The sequence below is a fragment of the Mytilus trossulus genome, chromosome 5, assembly GCF_036588685.1.
Source record: "Mytilus trossulus isolate FHL-02 chromosome 5, PNRI_Mtr1.1.1.hap1, whole genome shotgun sequence".
NCBI classification, from domain to species: domain Eukaryota; kingdom Metazoa; phylum Mollusca; class Bivalvia; order Mytilida; family Mytilidae; genus Mytilus; species Mytilus trossulus.
This window is the reverse complement of record NC_086377.1, coordinates 57,853,441-57,878,046: the sequence shown is the minus strand read 5'-3', so window position 1 is coordinate 57,878,046 and position 24,606 is coordinate 57,853,441. Positions and strand designations below refer to the sequence as shown.

Genomic DNA, 24,606 nt, shown 5'->3' with positions numbered 1-24,606 from the left:
TAGATATAGGTGTCAAATTACTTACTGATGCTCAGTTTTCACAGGGTATCGATTCTTTGCAGTGGAGTTAATAATGAAAAAATGTTGATGCAGTCCTAATGAGAAAAAGTAATTGAAAGGCTTAAAATTAAGGACATACATTGTCATGACAATTTGCCTCTAAAATTTGCACATTAACACATATTTGTTTCTATAAATAAAGGCAACAGTAGTACACCACTGTTCGAAATTCATAAATCGATTGAGAAAAAAAAATTAATGACACATCCTGGTTACAAACTAAAACTGAGGGAAACATATCAAATATAAGAATAACTAAGACACAACAGAAACACAACTTTAAAATGTTACACACACAAAGAAACGAACTATAATATAACAATGGCCATTTTCCTGATTTGGAGTAGGACATTTTAAGAAACAAAGGGTGGGTTGAACCTGGTTTTGTGGTTTCTATATGTATGCATTTGTATTTGTATAATGCATTAAACAAACCAACTTATTTGAAAAGATGAGTGAGAAACTGGTAATGCATATTTGTAAAAGCAACTTATTTATCCAAAGTGCCTTCAACTGTATCACTTTTTACCATTTCAATTTCTTTTGGGGGGGGGGGGGAGAATATTTTTCAATTTTATGTTTTGTTTATGAAAACAATCTACTTTTTGTAGGTTTATTTTTCCTCTATTTGAAACTTTAAATTATCTTAAATTCTTAATTATTGAAAGTTTGTATTTTCTTACTTCCTATGAACTTTTTTACAGACTGTTCCATGATAAAGGACTATCCACTAGAATTTCATAAATGGTTTGCAAGTAAATATTGAAAGGTTAAATGGAAAATTTTAAAAGTTGTATGAAAAGACAAGTGAATATTTAAAAAAAGGAAAATCCTTTAAAAATAAAGCATCAGATGTGTTTATGCTCCACTGAATTCATTAGCTTGGTTTTGCAATAACGACGAAAATCAATTAAGCAAATGTCACTTTCTCATGAATTTTTCAGTGTAAGTTTTATGTTGAGCGTTTATTTATTATTGTTGCATTTAACTTATAATTTATTCAAATCTATTGTTGCATTTAACTTTATGAATCATTATTTCATATTCAATTATTTTCAAAGGCCAGATAGGCATGCGCATAAATTTTCGTTTTTTCCGACCCCATTTTGAACAGTTCCCTGACAACTAAATAAACAGAGACTTGTCGATCTTGTCATTGTGAAGATTGACACTTAATTAAACACATCCAAATTTTTGCAGAAAAAGCAGAATAAAAATAAGTACTTTTCATGCTACAATGAATATCAATAGGCACAAAATGTTTCGTTTGGCAGTTTTGTGTTTTTCCCTATTTGCGTGGACTATATGTGAAATAGTTGTTATACAAAAACAAAAGGATGAAATATATAGTGGCCACGTGCTGTTTGAGGTATCTATGCCTATGTGGTCATTGTGCGCCCAGTTTTGCTCGAGGGTCGAGGTATGCAAATCTATAAACTTTATAGCATGGAATAAAACTTGTCAGATAAATGATGCTGAACCCGGGGAAAGTAAATGTGGACTCATTGAAAGTGCAGGGAACAGCTTTATTGCTGCCTCAAACTTTCCACAGGTAAATACGATCCAAGATCTATAAATCAAATTATTGTTAAATATTTCAAAAATATATTACATGTAAGAATACTTAGGATAATAAATGCTTATAAACATAAACAAATGAAATTAGTCATATATGATAACAGATTAGTTTTTAAGTATGTTTTAGCCATATTATCGTGTGTATTAATAATTATATATCATAGCTGAGAGGATGATAGAGCATATTGTTACCTTTTATCTTGAGAAATCATTGTCAACTGAGGCCAAGGAATACAATGTTTTTTCGCGGGGTACAAATCTGCTCTATAAACCTCTCAGCTGTGAGTTTTTCAATTGATTATACTGAATGTCCTATCATTATTGTCTAAAGAAAGATTTTTAATCATTTTTATTCTGACAGTCAACAAGTTCAATGATAAAGTTTTGAGCCAAACGTAGAACTAAAGCATTCTCTTTCCTTAAATACTGCAATTTCATTTTATTGTCTTTTAAATCATCGATTTTTGATTGGTCAGCACGAAAAAGAGACATTCAAAACTTTTTCTACCGCCTAGCAATGGGATAGAGTAAATAATATCAATTGATAAATATCAAGTTTGCAAATTATAAAACCTCTGACTTAAAGTTTTAGTCGTGAACTTTTTTAATCAGTCTTAACAGTCTTACCGGTAATCAGTGATTTGCATTAATAATTGCACAATTTATATCACAAAGTATAGGAATAAAATAAAGAAAATCCCTTTGTAAAATCAAAAATGTATTTATTTTAATACATATTCAATTAAAGTTCCATTTGAGAATAAATCTGACAATTTGATGTATAATTTAAAATTCATTACAATTATAAAACGACTCATAAAAACTATAAGACATTAAAAAGATATAGGAAGATGTGGTGTGAGTGCCAATGAGACAACTCTCCATCCAAATAACAATTTAAAAAGTAAACCATTATAGGTTAAAGTACGGCCTTCAACACGGAGCCTTGGCTCACACCGAACAACAAGCTATAAAGGGCCCCAAAATTACTAGTGTAAAACCATTCAAACGGGAAAACCAACGGTCTAATCTATATAAACAAAACGAGAAACGAGAAACACGTATATATTACATAAACAAACGACAACTACTGTACATCAGATTCCTGACTTAGGACAGGTGCAAACATTTGCAGCGGGATTAAACGTTTTAATGGGCCCAAACCTTCTCCCTTTTTCTAAAACAATAGCATAACATCACAACATATAAAAACATACGATAAAATATCAATTAGCAGACTTAACTCAATCAAAAAACGTATGATTACACAAAGAACGAATAAATTTGATCTTCGATATCTGAATACAAATGCACAGTTAATTAAATATTAGAGACAAACAGTCATGACCAAAAGGCTATCAAACAAATTCAAACACACTGAGAAATAAAGTACGGCCTTCAACACGGAGCCTTGGCTTACACCGAACAACAAGCTATAAAGGGCCCCAAAATTACTAGTGTAAAACCATTCAAACGGGAAAAGCCTATACACGATTTTACTAATTGTTTCTCATTTCAGAATATGTCAAACCTTGTTGATAATTTAAATAATGACATCACAAAGAATTGTTGTCATTACAGTGCAAAGGGTATTATTGTTTGACACCAATAGGTCACTCACTGGTCAAGTGTCGCAAAAAATTAACACCAAATGTCACAAAAATCTAAATTGCAAGAGGAGTTTACAAAAGGCAGATTTCTGTGAAAGTTGAAAATGTACGAAATAGCAAGGACCATTCATAGTGATAACTATAAGTCATATGTCATAAGTCAGTTTATGATAACAAAATAAAGTTTTCTATAATTTTACATTTAACGAAAACATATGGGAAACAATTCAACAACTTCAATATAAAATTGACATCACTCTAAAACAGAGAAACCACGCCCTTCTGATCATTTACATGTGAAGGTTCGTTAACGACCGGTTTTATGATCTGTGTTTTTCTGTTAAAGACCGGTGGAATTTTGTGCTGACGAATAAAGAATGTCATATGGCCCCTTGTTATCCAATAAGAGAAGCTAATTCTTAACCGATATGATAAATTTTATTACACTTTTACCTCAGTATTCTGAGAAGTTTCACAATGCTAAAGATTTTATACAATAATAATCACTATTGATTTAGTTATCATAGTTATAGACCCCTTAACTGTGATTTTTTTTTCTCCAAAAAGAACCTACTACTTTGTTACCAACATATTGCTTATTCTAAACAAAGCTTCAAAACTAAAGCGTTCACATAATCCTAGTTTATGTTAACATGACTACATTTTCACCGTTCTGTTTTAGATGTTAAAACTTAAAAAAAAATTATTAGGCTAAAAATTCGGTCTCAAGCGTTCCTTCAAAATAAATTTAGTAACGTATGAAGAAGTGTATTCTAGAAATACTTTTCATTCATCAACGTTAATCACATAGTTGAATGGTATCATATTTTTATATATTATTGAGTATTTTGGGGATGGGGCATGCATTGCCTATTTACCATGTTACATGCCATGTCGCACAATAGTTTAATTTTGAAGTTTTACTGAATTAATTGTTTGTTTTTGAATTTGGTTGATTATAACATTTATATAATAATCAAATACACTAAACCTTTATTATAATGATACTATATTGCTTTAGCAATTATTTATACAACACCGTGAAAATTATATATACATTTGACTAATTAAAATTTACGGCATATGTTCGAATTTTTGCGTATTTTGTGAAAATGGTGCTCCAATATAATTATCATATTTCACGTTTTGATAAAAAAGTCTCTGTTATTAAAAATAAAAGTTCATGTAAGTTGATCATGTTGTTTAATCGGGAGAAAGAAGGACTAATGATTAAAATGTTCATGTAAATATAATTGTTTGGTCTGACAACTTTCAGAAACTAGCTGGTCAATGCGAAGGGAATGCTTGTAAGCGCAATGAGGCCTGTATGCCACGGGGACCGGATTACTTTTGCGTTCCATTACCTATTAAGTTATATGAATGTAGCACACGTAAGTTTTATATTTCATTGCATATGCATTTGCACAAATAAATCTGATCAACTGATGTTTTTCAGTCATGCTTTTGAATGTGTTTATCCTTCACATTTTCTTGTGTTAGAGCGTCTTTGCATCAGCTCATCAGTAACTTTAGATTCATGTTTTTATTCGTGTAAAATGGTTTTTTTCAGACAACTTTGTCATAATTTTATTCAACTTGTTTTTATCAACGGTTTTCTACAAAGCATGCAAAGCTTAACATTAAGTTGTTTTGTGGGATCTCAGAAAAAAATAATAATAATGGCGTTATAGAATATTTCCTTTATTTTTTTTAATAATTAGAAAAAGTGAAATAACCAATAGTGTAAAAACAGTATACACACTACTCTTGATTACTAATATATTAATATCTAAATCTTCAGGATAAGTTATCAAGTACGAAATTGCCAAATAGCAATCGTCACCAGTAACACCACACGTAGGGAGCTACCATTTGATTTTAGGTCATTGAAGGTAGCTAGGATTAACAATTTCATCCTGATTTTTTTTAGTTGTAATTTGGTCTGATTATTGTTCTTATTTTTTAAGCCAATTTTTTTATTTTTTCATTACTCATAAACCGTTAATCGTGTAACCCTGGAATCCTTTATTTGAGACCCCTATGTCATAACTTAGAAAATGAGGTCAAGGTCAAAGGTGAAGGACAACTTGCCAATTTTCATTGTTTTTCCATTTACTGAAACACTTTTAAAGATATATATAAAAGGACAAAGGCAAAATGTTTGCTTTGCTGTAATGAAGATAATTGGGTTTCATTGGTCTGAAACAATTCAATGGCATCTAATGGCCACTGAAATGTCAAATTAGAAAGTAAATTGATTATTACTTTAACTTGGTTTATTATAAAGACGTATGACCTTTGACAAAAGGTTGGGTGACATATGACATTGAAAAATGTTAAGCGGAAGTGACCTTGATAATCCAGAAAGTAGCCATTCTGCACTTTTTCATGAAAAAGTACTCGGAGTCCATATATTTTGTAATTTAAATACTAGTACATTAGCTTATCACGAAAGACCAGAAGTGAATATTTATAAACCGGAAGTGGCCGATCATATTCTGGTTTCCAGTCAAAAGTATAAAAAAACTATGTATATTTGAAATCAGTGTGAAAGAAGCTACCATAGAAATTAAAATAAAAGTATTACATTATCTCCCTTATTTCACTCAAAAGTATTAAAAACCCAATTAATGGCATCGTAATGAAGAAACTTATGATTGGATGTCAATTTAAACTTTGAGTAAATGAGAACTAGCTTTTTTTCAATAAATTGATATGGAAAGACCCTTAAATAATTGTTTTCGAACAATTGGTTTTTAATCTTTTACTATATTCGGTCTTGCCTCTTTTTTTTTAAATGATTTATCTTATTTATTTTTTACAGAAATTGTGGTTCTGCTTTTTTGTAAAGTTGCTCATCCAGCCTTTTCGGTTTTACTCAAAACTCCATTCCTGCCACCCACCCCTCCATAAAAATCAAATGGTAGCTCCCTTGAATAAAAAAAAACAAATGCGGGTTCTGCATCAAGAGGGATAGGTACTTTACGTCGATGACTAGTATGACAAAGCATAAGAATTTCGAACATGTTAATCTCTATAAAAAGTATTTTCACGAAACGTCGTCATCCAGTCGTTCTCTGGTGACTTTACGTATATATTATCAGAAATACGAAATAATGAATAAAATCTTAATTCACTTTTTTAAAATAGCTTTACACTTCCGTCCACGGGATTGCAGTGACCTTCCAATAGGAAGTAAATCAGGGGTATATACAATATGTCCATCAGATAAGAAGTTTGATGTTTACTGTGACATGGATACAGCAGGATTTGGTTGGACTGTAAGTGAAGTGAAGATGTAAATTTTATTTCACCTTTTTTAATAATGTTACAGTAGTGATATAATTTTTTCATACATAATACAGATATTAATGTTGAGTGTAATTTACTTTTGAAAAAATAGTGTTCACTTTGTCGAACAAGTAAAATGAATATAAGTACAGTGTAGCTTACCTAATCCGACATCTCAGTATTCTAACATTCTCTTTAATCGACACATTTTCATGGTCCTTAAATATACCTATCTTTGAAGAAAAAACCTGAGAATTCCAACACTCTGTTTAATCCGACATGTTTATCAGGATCCCAAGTGTGTCGGATAGCACATCTCAATAATAGATTTCACGACACATTTGTCGCATCGAAACATTGTTTATTTGATAAAATAAATAAAAAATAATACTAGTTTCCTTTTTTAATAGTGTTTGTTAGTGCTGTTTCCTTTTCCTTTTTTTCTTTAAATATTCGCTGTTCGTGATGGGCTAGAGACAGTTGTTTGCAATTTTCTGTTTTATTCCCGGTTTCTTTTTTTCTTCAAACTTACGTAACTTTATTAAGCTAATTGTCTCTTTTTTCTGAAGTTTTTTTTTTTAATCATTCAAACTTCCAGAAGACCAATGTTAAGGTGGTACCTAACACTACAGGGAGATAACTCCGTAAAATCAGCTAAACGTTTTAATGAAGTTGTGTTGTAAAAGGAATATTAAGCTTCTCAATGATCAAAATAAGTGTTTGTCAAACTGCTATATAACCAGTGTAATTTTTCTGATAAAACGGTTGGTTCAAATCTTTTGAAATTTTTATATTTTTGTCAAAGGATCAAAGAAAATACTTTGTCAAAATTTTAAGAAAATTAAACGAGCCAAATTAATTTTAGTTAAAGTGTTGGGTACCACCTTAAGTGTTTGATTACTTGATGACACTTTATGAAAATGTCAAAAATATGGTTAATTCAAATTTAAAAAATAACATATGAAATTTCGCAAATATTGTATATATATTACTAAATATATTAAAAATCTGTGTCTATTGATTTTCGGTTAGAAGATGTAATCAATAAACAACACATAAACGTAACTGACATATACGATATAGATATATATAGTCCAATGAGGAAAACACTATGGATATTTGGTTAATATTTAAAATACAGATAGGCCTATTCAAGTGACCTGTTACTGTTTATATATGCTTCAGAACCATTAAGGAGACTTGTGGGTAAAAAAATTAAACCTTTATTTTTTCATTACAAATTCTATTTATTTCACTATTAGTTATTACGTTATCATGTTTCCCAGATGACGTTTAAAATGTTTATATCATTGAAAAAGCTCCAAATTATTTTTTTGGCATTAAATTTTGAAAATCTTTTTTAACTCATCGGTGACCTATATTTCTATTAGTGTTTTCAAATAAGCTGTACATCAACTAAATAATTTTAAAATTTAAGCGATTTCTGTAAATTTTTTTTTAATTTCGATATAACCTCTATTTCTTCTATTAGTTCAACAGAAAAAAAGGACATTAACAAAAATGTATGCTTATTCCGGATGCAGATTGTGAACTTAAATGAACGATAATCCCATTTTTTTATTTCATTTTTCTATTAAGTATAGGATAAAGTTCATTTATAAAAAAAAAAGCACAACCCTATATTAGAAAAAAAAAATGAGTTATACCCAGGAGCTCCCTTAATAAATATACTTTTAGATATATTTGACATTTTAGTTTTCTTACAACGAATGTATAGATTAACAAGTTTTGATTTATAACATATCAAATTTCCAAGAATTCGGGGCTTAAGCAATAAAGCTTTACAGAATTCTCAGAGCTTTTTTCTGTCAATAAGGAACAGTTATGGCTATCAAGCAACGTTCGTATTTTAATGGTTCCGTTTCCTGGATTTACATTCATCATGAACACTTAAAAACAAAAATATGACAGCGAAAGAGCTACAATTAGACACTTTAGTACACAAATTGATAGCTTTACGTATAAAAAAAACCTTAAAGAATAGAGATGTATCGAAATTACGATACTGCATCCAGACACAATTTTACTTCAGTGAAAATGGACGAATTGCTGCAAAAGTCGAGAATGTATTTTATTTGATTCCATTATTATCAATGATATATTACTTACCAAAAGGTTTTCCAAAGCAGAATGGACGGCACTGTTGATTTTTACAGAGGATGGTGCGATTATGAGACTGGATTTGGAAATTTAAAATCAGAGTTTTGGTTGGGTAATTTTGGTTTCTATATAAAAAAAGAAGATGTGTTATAATTGCCAATTAGACAACTCTCCAAAAGAGATCAAATGACACAGAAATTAACAATTATAGGTCACTGTAGGGCCTTTACTCTCCACAAGAGACCATATGATACAGAAATTGACAACTTTGGGTAACAGTAGGACCATTAACAATGAGCAAATTCCATACCACATAGTCAGCTATTAAAGGCCCCAAACTGACAAATGTAAATCAATTTAAACGAGAAAACTAACGGCATAATTTATGTACAAAAAATGAACGAAAAACAAATATTCAACCCATCAACAAACAACGACCACTGTCCTGACTTTGGACAGGCACATACATACAGAATGTGGCGGGTTAAACATGTTAGAGGGATCTGAACCCTCCCCTAACATGGGACAATGGTGTAACATTACACCATAAGAACGAATTATGAAAAACAAGTTTAAAAGGGCGTAATTCATCAGATGGATACACATAGAAATACTACACAGAGTCGGACGTTGCCAGGTACTTATATATCCAAACAATAAAACGACACTAAGTACAGATATGTGAGTACTTGCAGTTACTGACAGCTAGTTCAAAGACACAAACAACTAATACAAAAAATCATGCATCTAAGACTAAAACATCTAATTCATTTAAAGAAAACATCTTGTCCATTGAACACAGTTATTTCAGCCATCTGTGTTAGCTTATTTTTATCCTATTAGAGTACACATTTTCAACCTTTATGAAGAAATATTGATAAATGATTTCTTTGTATAAGAATGTTAACAATATCAAGGAAGTTAATTCACGTTCGATTTGAAAAAAAATATCTGAGCATGTTACTTAATTAGTTTAAACATTTGAAATAAGGTTGAGCTTATTTTTACCAGTAAGGCAATTTGATCTATATATCATTCACATGTCATAGATTAAATTAAAATAACAAATTAAACACCAGACCAAAATGATTTAAAATAAAAAAAACAGAACAAAACACTTAACAATTTCTTACAACATTTGGACATAGGTTTCAACAAAGAAAGTTTTGTATATAGATGTAGGAAGATGTGGTATGAGTGCCAATAAGACAACTCTCCATCCAAGTCAAAATAATAAAGTAAACCATTATAGGTCAAGGTACGGAGTAGAGGCTCAACCGAACAGTAAGCTGTATATTTTTTGTGTTGTTTTGTTTTAAATGATTATTTTTGCAAGAATGATAGAAAAAAGTAAAACACAAAAAATACAGAACTGAAAGGAAAATCCACCGAAAAAAACGGAAATTCCCTGATCAAATGCTTAAACCAAAAGCTCGAACACACCAAACGAATGGGAAACAACTTTCATATTCCTGTTTTGGAACATGCATTACGAAATCGCTGGATTAAAACTTTTTAATATCTAGCTTACGGGTTTTAACTAGAAATGATAAGCCGATCGATTTACATTTGTTCGAATATAAATTTCTCATTTCTCTTTTGCACAGGAAATGATTTCATAAATGTTCTAACCTCTTCTGGAAACTACAAGCTTTACATACACCTTGAAGATTTTGACGGGAATTCTAGTTATGCAGTGTATTCCAAATTCAGTGTCGGAGATGCCAACACAAAGTATACTTTAAATATAGGTGGATATAGCGGTGATGCAGGTATAACTCAAAATTTAACTTCATTGTTTTGAATAAATGGAGGGCGTTTGTGATAAATGCAGCCAGACTCCATTCTCATTGAAACCAAATTTATTCAAGCTATAAACTGCTAATTTTAACAAAAATTTTGGACAATTCATATTCAAAAATATTTTGAAAGTTTTTGTATTCATTTTTATAGCAATTTCGTTGAGTTAAAAAAAACATAAATAATCTATTTATCGCTAATATGTGTAATATTAATTATTACAAATTCCAGCAAATAAATATATTTTATACGATGATAATGCATTTTCTTTTTTTGGTACTATTTTTTGGCGCAGGCTTATTTGATATAAATATGTAATCACACAGCTTGTTCATTCATTTGAAAAAAGTTTTTCAACTGATCAGCCGGCGTGTTCATTTATGGCGAACACCATTTTCACCGTTTTAAAGTCAACGTTATGTGGTAAATTAGATGTTTGATCAATATTTAGAGTTGTGACTTCTTGTTTTTCAGTTGCAGTAGTTTGATTTTTTTCTAAATGTCCAGTAATTGATATTTGGAACGTTAAGTGAAAATGTTGCAAATTGTTGTGTACATAAATTTTCCTGATATTCAAAGTTTTTTATGATTTGAAGCGTTGTATCTAGGTCAAAATCAGAGTCCCATAATTCCGATGTGTCAATTACTGAGCATAGGGGATGTATTGTATAAGCACACGAAGACAAATACATGTCTGCAGAAGAAATGCAGACTATAAATTAATTAATTATTAAATTCACGGTAAAATTTTAAACTTCTTGCGAGAAATCATCTTTTATGCTGCAACTATAGCTGATTATATCCTAAATATAGTAACAAAGCTATATTTTGTATAATGTCAATTTCATCATAGAACACTTTTTCCACAATTAGGGGTCCTTTAAGGGATTAAGATACGTTTGACATTTGTGTTACGATTTAAAAAGCTATCAATGTATTAATTTAAATTGCATTATAAAAACAATATTAGGCCAATGTCATAAACATCTAAACTTTTTTTGTACTCAACGCAAACCTTAAGAAGGACTCGGTAGACCCTTCCCAGTTTGTCAGCCTCATAAAAAAAGTTTATGTTTTCCTTACATTGACCTAACATTGCATATTTCTGATGACATTTCATAGAATTCGTATAATAACGTTTTATTTTTTATAGTTCCGGCTTAACTTTTATGATTGGCCGACACTCTAGCGCGTGGCGTGGATAGGATTAATACACAGTTGCTAAGGACCTTAGAAACTACCGATTATTTTACTTCTCACTCTACTCGAGTGATATGAAAATTATCACAACAAAATATCAAAGGAAAAATACAGATAATAGCGATAATTGAGTTTCATTGTACGTGAACTATATCAAATCTTTATTTATTTTCTCAGGAGATAGCCTTATGTACCACAACGGCAGGATGTTTTCTACTAAAGACCAGGATAATGACATATGGTCAGCCAACTGCGCATTAAACAGAGGAGCATGGTGGTACAAGAATTGTCATAATTCTAATTTGAATGGGAGATATTCAGAACAATGGTCTTACACAAATATGATCTGGAGAGGATATAGATATTCACTGAAATCTACTAAAATGATGATTAAACGAAACAAAGAACTAGTTTAAGAAAGACGCACATTATTTTTTGAAATGTTTCGGACATACGAAGAACTTATAAAAATCCGTCTGCCTTAACAAAATGACAACTATTGGAGTAAAGCGTGGAGGAACTCGTTACAATATAATTTTTAATTCACGTTACATGCTTATTTTTTGGTTTGATCTTTACTCAGAAGATAGTTTGATCGACATTATGACCAACTCATTTCTTATTGTGGTCCGACAGGAAGCTGTGAAAATGTAAATGTTTTAAAGAGTCTATAACTATGACATTCTAGCAGACAGTGTTTGCTGCTCACAACTTGTTCACACAAACTTAGTCTAGAAAGACAAAAAAAAATCTGGAAAAGGTGTTCATTGAAGTAACTGCACTTCAACGCGATTCTTGCATATAGTATGTGGCCTTTTCTACAACCAGTCTTGAAATATGAAGGGACATTTTAAATATTATAATTTGAAAATTTCCAATGTGATGTTTTATGAATTTCATCTCTTACATCCTGTTGAAGTCTTTTCCATTAACCATGTTAACGTAAAATAAACTTATCATATATGTAGGACACAAATCTCTGGTGGGTTTCAAATCTATGGAAGATTCCAAATCTATGGCAAATGTGACGTCATGCCATACCAAATCTATGGCAGATGATATACAATCCTAATCTGTGGCAAGTTTTGCAAGTCCCTATTCTATGGTGGATTTTTGCTAATTTTGGCAAATTTTGTGCAAATGAAAAACAATGCATGACTTGTCTTAAACAAGTTGAAATGTACGAAAACAGGATCATAACTATAAACATTTGTGAAAGAAGGTTCATTCTGGCTATTCCTACATTTTGAATTTTATAGGTAAAATAGTAAAATTTTATGTAGCAGTTCCATGATGGTCAAACAAATCGTGATGGCAACTATACAATTTCGTAAATGGTGAATTTATATACCTTATTGATTGAAATAATGTGTCCCTTAAATAATATACATTTTATAATCTGTGCATGGTACCTATTATTCCATTTATTAAACAAACAAGAACGCATTTTTTTTTAAATAATAAAATGATAAATTAAGTTCATATTTTCAAATAAAATTTATTTCATAATTAAAACATTTTTTTTATTTGATGACGATTAAAATCAAATTTGTATCCGGTAATGTTATCTTTCACTTTATAATATTTGTCTGCAGTTGACAGTTAAATATTTTATATAACCCTTTTTCTCAAATATCAGGTACTGAGAACAGCTGTGCACTTATTCATCGAGGGCTTCGGCCAGTACACCACATTTTGTCCCTCTTTCGGATTATAGCTAGGTCGCGTCTAACTTTAAACCATCCGCAAACTGTTGCCGAGGGAAATACCTTCATCTGGAATGGTGTTAACATGTATGGGTTTCGCCATTGTTAGCGGCGGCGACGATGTTATAAGAAGAAAAGGAGATGCTTTATTTCCATAAAATGGGCTCACACGGAGCATAATATAATATCATTTTAATATTATTATTTTACAAATATTATAAACAATAACCAGGCTCAAGCTATCAGCCACTCGCTAGCAGCCACTACGCTAGCAGCCACTACGCTAGCAGCCAGTTTTCGGGTATGTATATGAACCCAGAAGTTGCATAAGATTCAACCGTACTCAAAATGTTTTTATTGGTATATAACCAATATATTATCAGTGTTTAAGAGGCAATGCCAGAGAAAACCAGGCAGAACTTGGAAATTTTGTTCAACAGCCTTTTTGAGATAAATGTGTTTTTGTAATGTACCCACCTTGTTTTGTTGGGAAATGACATTTTTAAAAGTCATTTTGGGTTATTATGAATAAAAAAATGAATTTGATTTTTCAGTAAATTTGACTGCTTATATAGGGAAATATGGGTATTCATTTCTTAACAAAAACAGCCTACAATATAACAATTGATTTATATTCTAAAAGGTGACCATGAATACAACAGGAAATTATTATAACATCTCTGGTATCTGTTGATATGTAAATGTTCTAATGCAGTAAACTGTCGGGAAACAGCAGTTTGTTTTCGACTTTTTGGTGTTTAGACATACCAAAAGTGATGCTCTTCAATTTAAAAACCGATAAAGGTTGTAATCAGCTGTTTTGGTTAAATGAACTTCTGCTGCATATTTTTATACATAATTGACCATTTTGATACGATTTAACACAAGTATATAACTTTGTGGTGTTGGGAAACTTATTTCCCTCAACAAAAGATTGTTGCATACATGTACGGGTGATCTATTCCTAGACACATTGGTTAAATAAAGGCAGTTACAAATTCTGTACGGGAATGAGGATTATTTATATGATTGAAATTATTGTACTTTTTGCTGGAAATGTGGAATATGAGGAATTTAATTTTGCTATGATAAACATGCATCAGCCATTTTATCCATTCTCACCATATACAAGTTAAAGATATTCAAGTTCAACAATAATGTTATCCAACTCACCACATACTATATATAGCTAGTTTATACTTATTTTTGAACTTATGAGTCAATATAATGCCATCCGTGAGTAGTTTTGATGATTCAGCTGGAAATGATACAGTTTGCTCCCACCTTAAAACAGTACATGATATATCATGGACAGGACACCAAAGACAAAGAAAGATCTAAATGCCATAATTTTTGGCATCTTGAAAACTAGAAAGGCGGATCTCTTTGAAGCAGATGATAGTTATACTGTAAAAAAAAATATATAATAAAGCAGTCGGAGAACTATTCGATGATTTAAAAAATATCTTGTGTTGTTCATTAATTTAAGAAAATAGAAATCGATGTCAATATACCAAACAGCGTGCTCCCCGCTTTTGATTTTAATAGTCAACAGATTTTAGTGTACATAGAATCGTAAATATGTAATAAAATTATCAAAATGCTTACAGAATTGCTAATACAGGGAATCGACATTGAAATCATAAATTTATTTTGTGATATTGTGTCAAATAGCTTTCCATAATCTCGGCATCCTGTCAAATAGTTTCTGAAAAGTTATTATTGTTCTGCATGACAAAAAAAAGAAAGTTGCACTCGTGCATTAATACTTTTTTTAGCAGACAAATCTCTTTTAACGAAACATTCTATTTCTGAAGCAGTGGATATTGGTTACTTTTAATTAGACAAAAGGTTTAATCTATGGAAGATTCGAAATCTGTGGCAAATTTGGACCGAATTAAAAAAAGGAAGCCGAACAACACCCTGGATTTGTTCTCAAGTAGACTTTAGCTATACAGCTTCACATTGAAACTAGTGGCGAATAAATTATTGCCGTAGAACATTTTTATTAACATTTCCGTAAGGGTGGGGTAGGGTGTCCGACCCCAACTTTGAACCGAATTTAAAAAAAAACTAAGCCAAACAACACCCTGGATTTTTTCACAAGCAGACCTCAGCTACTCAGCTTCCCATTGCACCTAGTGGCGAAAAAAGTATTGCCGTAGGAACTTTTTAATTAACATTTCCCTGAGGTTGGCGAAAAAAGCATTGCCGTAGGATACTATAATTAGCATTTCTGTAACGATCTGGTTAAATTTATACATGAATCCTATTTGAGGTACCACAAGGGGCACCTGTTGCTTCTGATCCAACTAATGGGTTTCATTAATTTATAAAATTGCAACAGTTTTCAATATAGAACCTGATTCCTCAGAGGCTTAAAATCAGGAACGCCCCTCTTTTTTTCCGGCAAGATTAAAACCTGACAAGAATGATAAAAAAATCAGTGCTGTTTGTGGCATCGATGAGAAAGCTTTCATGATTAGGATAGATGACTTGAATGCTATAGTCATGATAGTCCTTCTAAGTTAAATGACAATAAGGAAAAGGCAAACTGTTGGTCATAAAGGCAGTTCTATTAAATCTAAAGTTAATATTCCACCCTTTCACAGAAAATTAGATAATAATTTTCGTCGTATGGACAACTCTGCCAGGGCACTTTTTGTAGCAGTTTCGTTTTTTTGGATGAGGCAGCTTGTGAAGATGATAGGATTGAAGGACGTAAAGCATTGATTAATTGCTTTAGACGTACAACCGTTTTTTGCCGTCAATTTTGTGCTGGACAATACTTAGACTCAGTCCCATATCATCAGCTCAGTAGTGCGGTACAGTACTGACATGATTTATAACAAACCTTTCTAAAATTGTCTGTTTATAAATTTTGAAATTATAAAGAAACTAAGGTTTCAAGACAACTCCCTCAGGCAAAGTTGACCTTAGATGAATTTGGCTATTTGTTTTACGTATTTTTGTCATATAGCTCTTCAATTGTTTCAGTACTTATACATCCCTCGGATTTTAAATGTTAGGCTTTGAGCGTTCCCGATGACGATATATCCAGAAAAGGGATTCGGACGCATGAAATTATTAAACGTGTAGTACATACATCATCAGAGAAATTACAGGATGTTAGATAAACCCAGAATGTTTATAATAATTCTGGTAGTTATACCAAGAACTTTAACCAGTCTAGCGATGACCGCACTCCTATAAATGACTTTAACAGAAAGAGGAAAAATGACTATTTTGACAATTCTGATCATGGAGCTTAAGTTGCAGGAAGAAGCACTTATTCCAACAAAGATAATTTTCGTGGTGGAAATTTCTCAAGGAAAGGAAAGTTTTTTGGAAAGCAGTTGGGAGCCCAAAAGGTTTCCCAAATTCAAGAAAGTAAGTTCAACCTTTTACACACTGTAAATATAAGTCCCGAGGTAAGGGCACGTTTGCTAATGTTTCACAGGAAGTGGACACAGATGTAACATGAGATAAATGGGTTTTATAAACTTTACTAGGTGGACTAAAACTCGAGTTTATGAATCATCCATAATTAACCATAAAAGAGACAAATGTTCTTAGATATGGTACTCACGAGTCGGTTATTTTAAAATAAATGTTTTATCAGAAAAATGTTATAGACATGTTCCTGTTGGGTAAGACAACTTGGGTTATTACAGCACAGTTTCCGTAGTTCCGAAACGACAAGAACGTCGGCTTCAGCTTGTCAATCTGAAACCACTCAACCAATTAGTAGTGCCTTGTAAATCAAATTGGTTTTGTACTCCGTCTAGTTAAAAATTTTGGATTTCTGGTGAATGAAAAAAGTCAATCTTAATACCAATTTAATATATAAAATACTCGAGAGTCCTTTTGACGCTAGAGAAAAGGATAGTTACACCAACATATACAGGATTTCAAAGTATTTTTGAAATCATACATGCATTAGTAAACAGTCAATAGATTCAAGCAGAATTAATGTAAAATTTACTAGATCTGATGGCTTCATGCATTTACCTCATACCTAGAGGCAGATTACACATGAGGCCAATCCAACTTTATTTGTTAGCACTATGGACATGATGAAGGCCAAACATCAGCCATTGAATCAGTTCATTTCTGTACGGATGAGATTAAACAACGTCCGCAATGATGGATCAATTTCATACATTATAAAACGAAGAATGGTCCTTACCACCCCTTGTCCTTCGGTTCAATATTGTTGAAACGGTTTTCATCATTGCACCAATTGAAGACGAATCTCTGTTCCATATTGATGGTACCATGGGGAAGTGTTGTAAATCTGATATATTTCGCTACCTTGAAGAGGAAGTTTGCTCTTCTTTCAATCTACCAATCACACACAGATTTGATATGCAATGGTATCGGAATTAATCAATATATGTAAGCAAAGAAATGTAGCACATTTTGGTGATATTTTACAAAGCTACCTCACAATTATGTGGACATGTTTTTGAAATGCTTGAACGATCGCTACGAATTAAAGAATTCAATCAAATCTGCGGAAAGACTCTGTCATTCGGAGCTAAGAAGGTGTATCAAGTTAATGAAGGCAGAGCGATTCGAGATTGGAAAAAGTTTCTGTGTAATGCAGAAAAAATAAACATTCACTAAACATATAACTTGGTGAGTATTGCGAGCGGTATACTAGTATTGAATAGTCCCCTTTAGAGGAAGATGCAGTGCTGTTTCTCTAGGGTGTTTTTAATGATCTAGAGGTTGGGGAAAAGATTTCATGCAACAGCATGTCAAACTCTGTTGACTTATTCAGCACACAGGAAGAAGCAAACACTCGAGTACTGTTGCATTTGTTGTGTGCAAATGATACTGATGCGTAATTGCTCTGTGTTCACTATTTTCACAAATATTCAAATGCTGAGGAGTCATGGTTTTAAACGGGATCCGTATCAAACTTAAAAGACAGAAGGCGGAATATCTTATCAGTCCATGGAATATGTCGGTTGTTTGGACCTTCAATCTGTTTTTAACTACCAGCTTGACATGCCCTAGCAGGTTGCGAAACCAATTCTTCTTTTTTTTTCGGTCAAAATAAGAAAACCGTGTTTAAGCTTTTGCATAGAGATGCAGAAAAATTCCGATCTCATTCGATAATGTTTTCAACAGCAGATCAGGAATCCGCCTTTAACAATGGACGTGCATTAGTCATATCATTATTTGATCCCAAGGAACGTTCAGGAATCTATACGACAATTTAAACAAGCTAAGAGTTGAAGTTGACACCATAAAGAATGCCAATCTTGTGAGAAATCCCCCCATGTGAAAACTCGTTTTTACAGCACATCCTTCATGCAATGCTTCAAATGCAAGTCTGAATGAGCTCTCGTATTTCTAAATCACCGTTCATACTTCCCGAAGACTCTGGTTGGCAAGAGAGTGAAAAAGATTTCCTTTGAGGGTCCTTTGTCAGCAGATTTCCTTCGAGACCTTGTTTGTACGTGCAAGAGCAAAACAGCTTGCAATACAAATGAATACTATGAAGGGTCGGATGATTGTCGAAATCATGTATTCTATCGAGTAATATTGGAAAAAGACGACGATAAAAAAGATGACTGATGTCAGGTTTTCAAAAATTGTTATGCCCTTTGTTTTTAAAAAGATCCCTACAACCAACCTTATTTATGTTCCAATCTAATAAAGCCCCAAAAGTTCATAGAGATAGAATATTCACAGAAGCTTCAGTCCTTCATTTAACTCGTTTTATTTAATTGTCTTGTGCCAAAATAAATGAAAACAACACGTTTAATGATTTCTTGCCTCCGAAGCGCTTTTCTGGATTTACCTTCATCAGGAACGCTCAAAGCCAAACATTTGATATCCGAAGATGTATAAGTACCGAAACCGTTGAAGAGCTATATCTCAAAACTATCTAAAATAAATAGCCAAATTCATCTAAAGCCAACTTTGCATGAGAGAGTTGAAACCTTAGTTTCTTAATAATTTCACAATTTATAAACGGACAATTTTCGAAAAGTTTGTTAAATCATGTCAGTACTGGAGCTGATGATACCATCGGGGACTGCACATACATATACATCAAAGCAAAAATCAAATTGACTTCGATTCTTTTATTTAACATCGTTAAAATTACGAAATATATCTTCAAAAGTACATGTCTTTTAAAAAAAATGAATTTAGGGTCGGTTGTTGTTGCGTCTTGTATTTTCGTATTGTTATTTGTCTGAATTCCCTTAAAATGGACATTTGGTGCTATTATTATTTTCAACTTTAGTCGAAAATAAAGTTTCAGTTTAATTCATTATTGATTTCTTGTTTAGTAACAATTCAGGTTTTATTTGCTCACTTTTTATAACTTCTTGTGAAATAAATGAACACTAGTAAATAAAGGCTTAGTTTTTTATTTACATTTGGTCAAAAGTTGGGATCGAACATCATACCCCACCCTTACTAAAATGTGAATTAAAAATTCCCTACCGCAAACCTTTTTTCGCCACTAGGTGCAAAGTGAAGCTGAGTAGCTGAGGTCTACTTGAGAAAAAATCCAAAGTGTTGTCCGGCTTATTTTTTTTAATTTGGTCGGAAGTTGGGAACGGACACCCACCCCACCCTATCGGAAATTTGAATCAAACATTCCCCACGGCAATACTTTTTTCGCCACTAGGTGCAACGTGAAGCTGAGTAGCTGAGGTCTACTTGAGAAAAAATCCAAAGTGTTGTCCGGCTTATTTTTTTTAATTTGGTCCGAAGTTGGGGACGGACACCCACCCCACCCTATCGGAAATTTGAATCAAACATTCCCTACGGCAATACTTTTTTCGCCACTAGGTGCAAAGTGAAGCTGAGGTCTACTTGAGAAAAAATCCAGGGTGTTGTTCGGCTTAGTTTGTCCAAAGTTGGGATCGGACACCCTACCCCACCCTTACGGATATGTTAATAAAAATTGTTCTACGGCAATGCTTTTTCGCCACTAGGTGCAATGTGAAACTGAATAGCTAAGGTCTACTATAGAAAAAATCCAGGGAGTTGTTCGGCTTATTTTTTTTTTTTAATTTGGTACAAAACTTGGGTTGGACACCCTTCCCCACCCATACGGAAATGTAAATAAAACCTTCCCTACGGCAATACTTATTTCGCCACTAGGTGCAAAGTGAAGCTGTGAAGCTGAGGTCTACCTGAGAAAAAATCTTGGGTGTTGTTCGTCTTAGTTTTTAAAAAAAATTGAAGTTTGGTCCAAAGTTTGGGACGGACACCCTACCCCACCCTTTCGGAAATGTGAATAAAACATTCCTTACGGCAATGCTTTTTTCGCGACTAGGTGCAAAGTGAAGCTGAGTAGCTGAGGTCTACTTGAGAAAAAATCCAGGTTAGTTTGTCCAAAGTTGGGACAAAAAAATCCAGGGTTTTATGTTTTTGTCGAGTCTGCAACTTGTGTTGCAGAAAGCTCGACATAGGGATAGTGATCCGGCGGCGGCGGCGTAAGCTAACTTCTTAAAAGCTTTATATTTTAGAAGGTGGAAGACCTGGATGCTTCATACTTTGTATATAAATGCCTCATGTTACGAAGTTTCCGTCAGTTCCATGTCCAATGCCCTTGACCTCATTTTCATGGTTCAGTGACCACTTGAAAATCAGTTCAAATTTTTTGTAGTGTTGAATTCTCTCTTACATGTAATTTTAGTAATAGGATAACTATATTTGGTTAGTACGTACCTTGCAAGGTCCTCATGCCCGTCAGACAGTTTTCACTTGACCTCGACCTCATTTCATGGATCAGTACACAAGGTTAAGTTTTGGTGGTTAAGTCCATATCTCACATACTATAAGCAATAGGGCTAGTATATTCGATGTATGGAAAGACTGTAAGGTGTACATGTCCAACTGGTAGGTGTCATCTGACCTTGACCTCATTTTCATGGTTCAGTGGTCAAAGTTAAGTTTTTGAGTTTTGGTCTTTTAATCTAATATAAGATGCCAAAGGTCAACTATATTTGGTGTATGGTAATATTTTATGATCTATATGTCAGTCCCGCAGGTTTTATTTGACCATGACCTCAAGTTTACGGTTCATTGCACAGTGTTAAGTTTTTGTGATTTGGTCTATTTTTCTTAAATTATAAGTAATAGGTCAACTGTATTTGTTGTTTGGAAGCATTGTTAGCTGTACATGTCTGCCTGGCATGGTTCATCTGACCTTGACCTCATTTTCATAGTTCATTGGTCTGTGTTTAGCTATCTTGTTTAATGTTAAGTTTATGTGACAGTTGTAATAAAGCTTTATAATTAGGACTTTCAACATAATATCAATGATTAGCAAACAAGGCGAGACATTTCAGTGTGTGCACTCTTGTTTTTTTTTAAATTTTGTCCAAATTTGGGGTCGGACACCCTACCCCACCCTTACGGAAATGTGAATAAAAAATTCCCTACGGCAATGCTTTTTTCGCCACTAGGTGCAAAGTGAAGTTTAGTAATTGAGGTCTACTTAAGAAAAAATCCAGGGTGTTGTTCGGCTTAGTTTTTGTTTTAATTTGGTCCAAAGTTGGGGTCGGACACCCTACCCCACCCTTACGGAAATGTAAATCAAAAATTCCCTACGGCAATACTTTTTTCGCCACTAGGTGAAAGTGTAGCTGAGTAGTTGGTCTACTTGAGAAAACATCCAGGGTGTTGTTCGGCTTAGTTTTTTTTTAAAATTCGGTCCAAAGTTTGGGTCGGACACCTTACCCCACCTTTGCGGAAATGTGAATAAAACATTCCATACGGCAATACTTTTTTCGCCACTAGGTGCAAAGTGAAGCTGAGTACCTGAGGTCTACCTGAGAAAAAATCCAGGGTGTTGTTCGACTTAGTTCTTTTTAAAATTTGGTCCAAATTTGGGGTCGGACACCCTAACCCACCCTTACGGAAATGTGAATAAAAAATATCCTACGGCAATACTTTTTCGCCACTAGGTGCAAAGTGAAACTGAGTAGTTGAGGTCTACTTGAGAAAACATCAAGGGTGTTGTTAGGCTTAGTTTTTTTTTTAAATTTGGTCCAAAGTTGGGATCGGACACCCTACCCCACCCTTACGGAAATGTGAATAAAACATTCCTTACGGCAATAATTTTTTCGCCTCTAGGTGCAAAGTGAAGCTGTAAAGCTGAGGTCTACTTGAGAAAAAATCCATGGTGTTGTTCGGCTTATTCTTTGTCAAGCCTGCAACTTTTGTGGCAAAAAGCTCGACATAGGGATAGTGATTTGGCGGCGGCGGCGGCTGTGTTAGCTAACTTCTTAAAAGCTTTATATTTTAGAAGGTGGAAGACCTGGATGCTTCATACTTTGTATATAGATGCCTCATGTTACGAAGATTCTGTCAGTCACATGTCCAATGCCCTTGACCTCATTTTCATTGTTAAGTGACCACTTGAAAAAAAAGTTCAGATTTTTTGTAATGTTGAATTCTCTCTTATTATAAGTAATAGGATAACTATATTTGGTATGTGCGTACCTTGCAAGGTCCTCATGCCCGTCAGACAGTTTTCACTTGACCTCGACCTCATTTCATGGATCAGTGAACAAGGCTAAGTTTTGGTGGTCAAGTCCATATCTCAGATACTATAAGCAATAGGGCTAGTATATTCGATGTTTAGAAGGACTGTAAGGTGTACATGTCCAACTGGCAGGTGTCATCTGACCTTGACCTCATTTTCATGGTTCAGTGTTCAAAGTTAAGTTTTTGAGTTTTGATCTTTTTATCTAATCTAAGATGCCAAAGGTCAACTATATTTGGTGTATGGAAATATTTTATGATCTATATGTCAGTCCCGCAGGTTTTATTTGACCATAACCTCAATTTCATGGTTCATTGCACAGTGTTAAGTTTTTGTGTTTTGGTCTATTTTTCTTAAACTATAAGTAATAGGTCAACTATATTTGTTGTATGGAAGAATTGTTAGCTGTACATGTCTGCCTCGCATGGTTCATCTGACCTTGACCTCATTTTCATGGTTCATTGGTCTGTGTTTAGCTATCTTGGTTAATGTTGAGTATATGTGACAGTTGTAATAAAGCTTTATACTCAGGACTATCAACATAATATCAATGATTAGCAAAGAAGGCGAGACATTTCAGTGTGTGCACTCTTGTTTTTTTTAATTTGGTCCAAATTTGGGGTCGGACACCCTACCCCACCCTTACGGAAATGTAAATAAAATTTCCCTACGGCAAAATTTATTTTGCCACTAGGTGCAAAGTGAAGCTGAGTAGCTGAGGTCTTCTTGAGAAAAAAATCCAGGGTGTTACTCGGCTTAGTTTTTTTTTTTTAATTTGGTCCAAAGTTTGGGTCGGATACCCTACCCCACCCTTACGGAAATGTTAATTAAAAGTCCCTACGGCAATACTTTTTTCGCCACTAGGTGCAAAGTGAAGCTGAGGTCTACTTGAGAAAACATCCAGGGTGTTGTTCGGCTTATTTTTGAAAAAAAATTCTGTCCAAAGTTTGGGTCGAACACCCTACCCCACCCTTACGGAAATGTGAATAAAAAATTCCCTATGGCAATACTTTTCTCGCCACTAGGTGCAAAGTGAAGCTGGTTTTTTTTCAATAGACACTTAATTTTGTTATTGACCACCATACTTTGTGTACAAAAAAAAAACCTTTGGTCTAATCAAAAGTAAGCGATATCTACTGATTCAGAACTAGAATGAGTCGTAGAAACAGATTTGTCGTTTTGAAAAATATTAAAGCACGAGCGCAACTTTCTATTCTTGTAATGCAGAACATTTCTTTCTTTTTAGGAACTATTTGACAGGATGCCGAGAATATGGAAAGCAATTTTGACACATATATCATAAAAAAAAATTCTGATTCTGATTGTCTTTCAGTTAATGAACCGTAAATGAAATTTTTAATTCATTGAATTAGTGTCTTCGACTGCTTAAATATATATTAAAAACTCATAGTATAGTGGTTACAAACTGAAAAAAACATTTCGAGGACATTTGAATCTTATGCATTTTTTGGGTTCATAGACATATCTGAAAACTGGCTGCTAGCATAGTGATCCATAGTGGCTGCTAGCTTCAGCCTGGTTATAAATAATGTTTACGTTTATCTGTATATTATGAACATACATTAATATAAATAAAGTGTATTTGCTTTTTACTATCAACTCTCAATTTACTACTAAATCTATCTACGGTGCCGTGGATAGTAAACTTGAAAATGATAGCAGATAGCAAATACACGTTATTCATGGTAATGTA

General features: G+C 33.1%; 1 protein-coding gene across 1 annotated transcript; it reads left to right on the top strand.

Annotated features, from left to right (window-relative positions):
• Positions 1 to 1,232: 1,232 nt before the first annotated feature.
• LOC134719751 (fibrinogen-like protein A) lies at positions 1,233 to 13,878 on the top strand. Its single transcript, XM_063582708.1, has 6 exons — positions 1,233 to 1,612; positions 4,525 to 4,639; positions 6,399 to 6,529; positions 8,676 to 8,772; positions 10,268 to 10,432; positions 11,838 to 13,878. Exons 1-6 carry the CDS (start codon positions 1,298 to 1,300, stop codon positions 12,074 to 12,076), a joined length of 1,062 nt encoding a protein of 353 aa, XP_063438778.1. The 5' UTR covers positions 1,233 to 1,297; the 3' UTR covers positions 12,077 to 13,878.
• Positions 13,879 to 24,606: the final 10,728 nt, after the last annotated feature.

Coding starts and splice junctions, on each gene's coding strand:
- LOC134719751 (XM_063582708.1), top strand. CDS start 1,298: ATGAATATCAATAGGCACAAAATGTTTCGTTTGGCAGTTTTGTGTTTT. Junction 4,640..6,398: donor GTTATATGAATGTAGCACAC/GTAAGTTTTATA, acceptor TTTTTAAAATAG/CTTTACACTTCCGTCCACGG. Junction 6,530..8,675: donor CAGCAGGATTTGGTTGGACT/GTAAGTGAAGTG, acceptor ACTTACCAAAAG/GTTTTCCAAAGCAGAATGGA.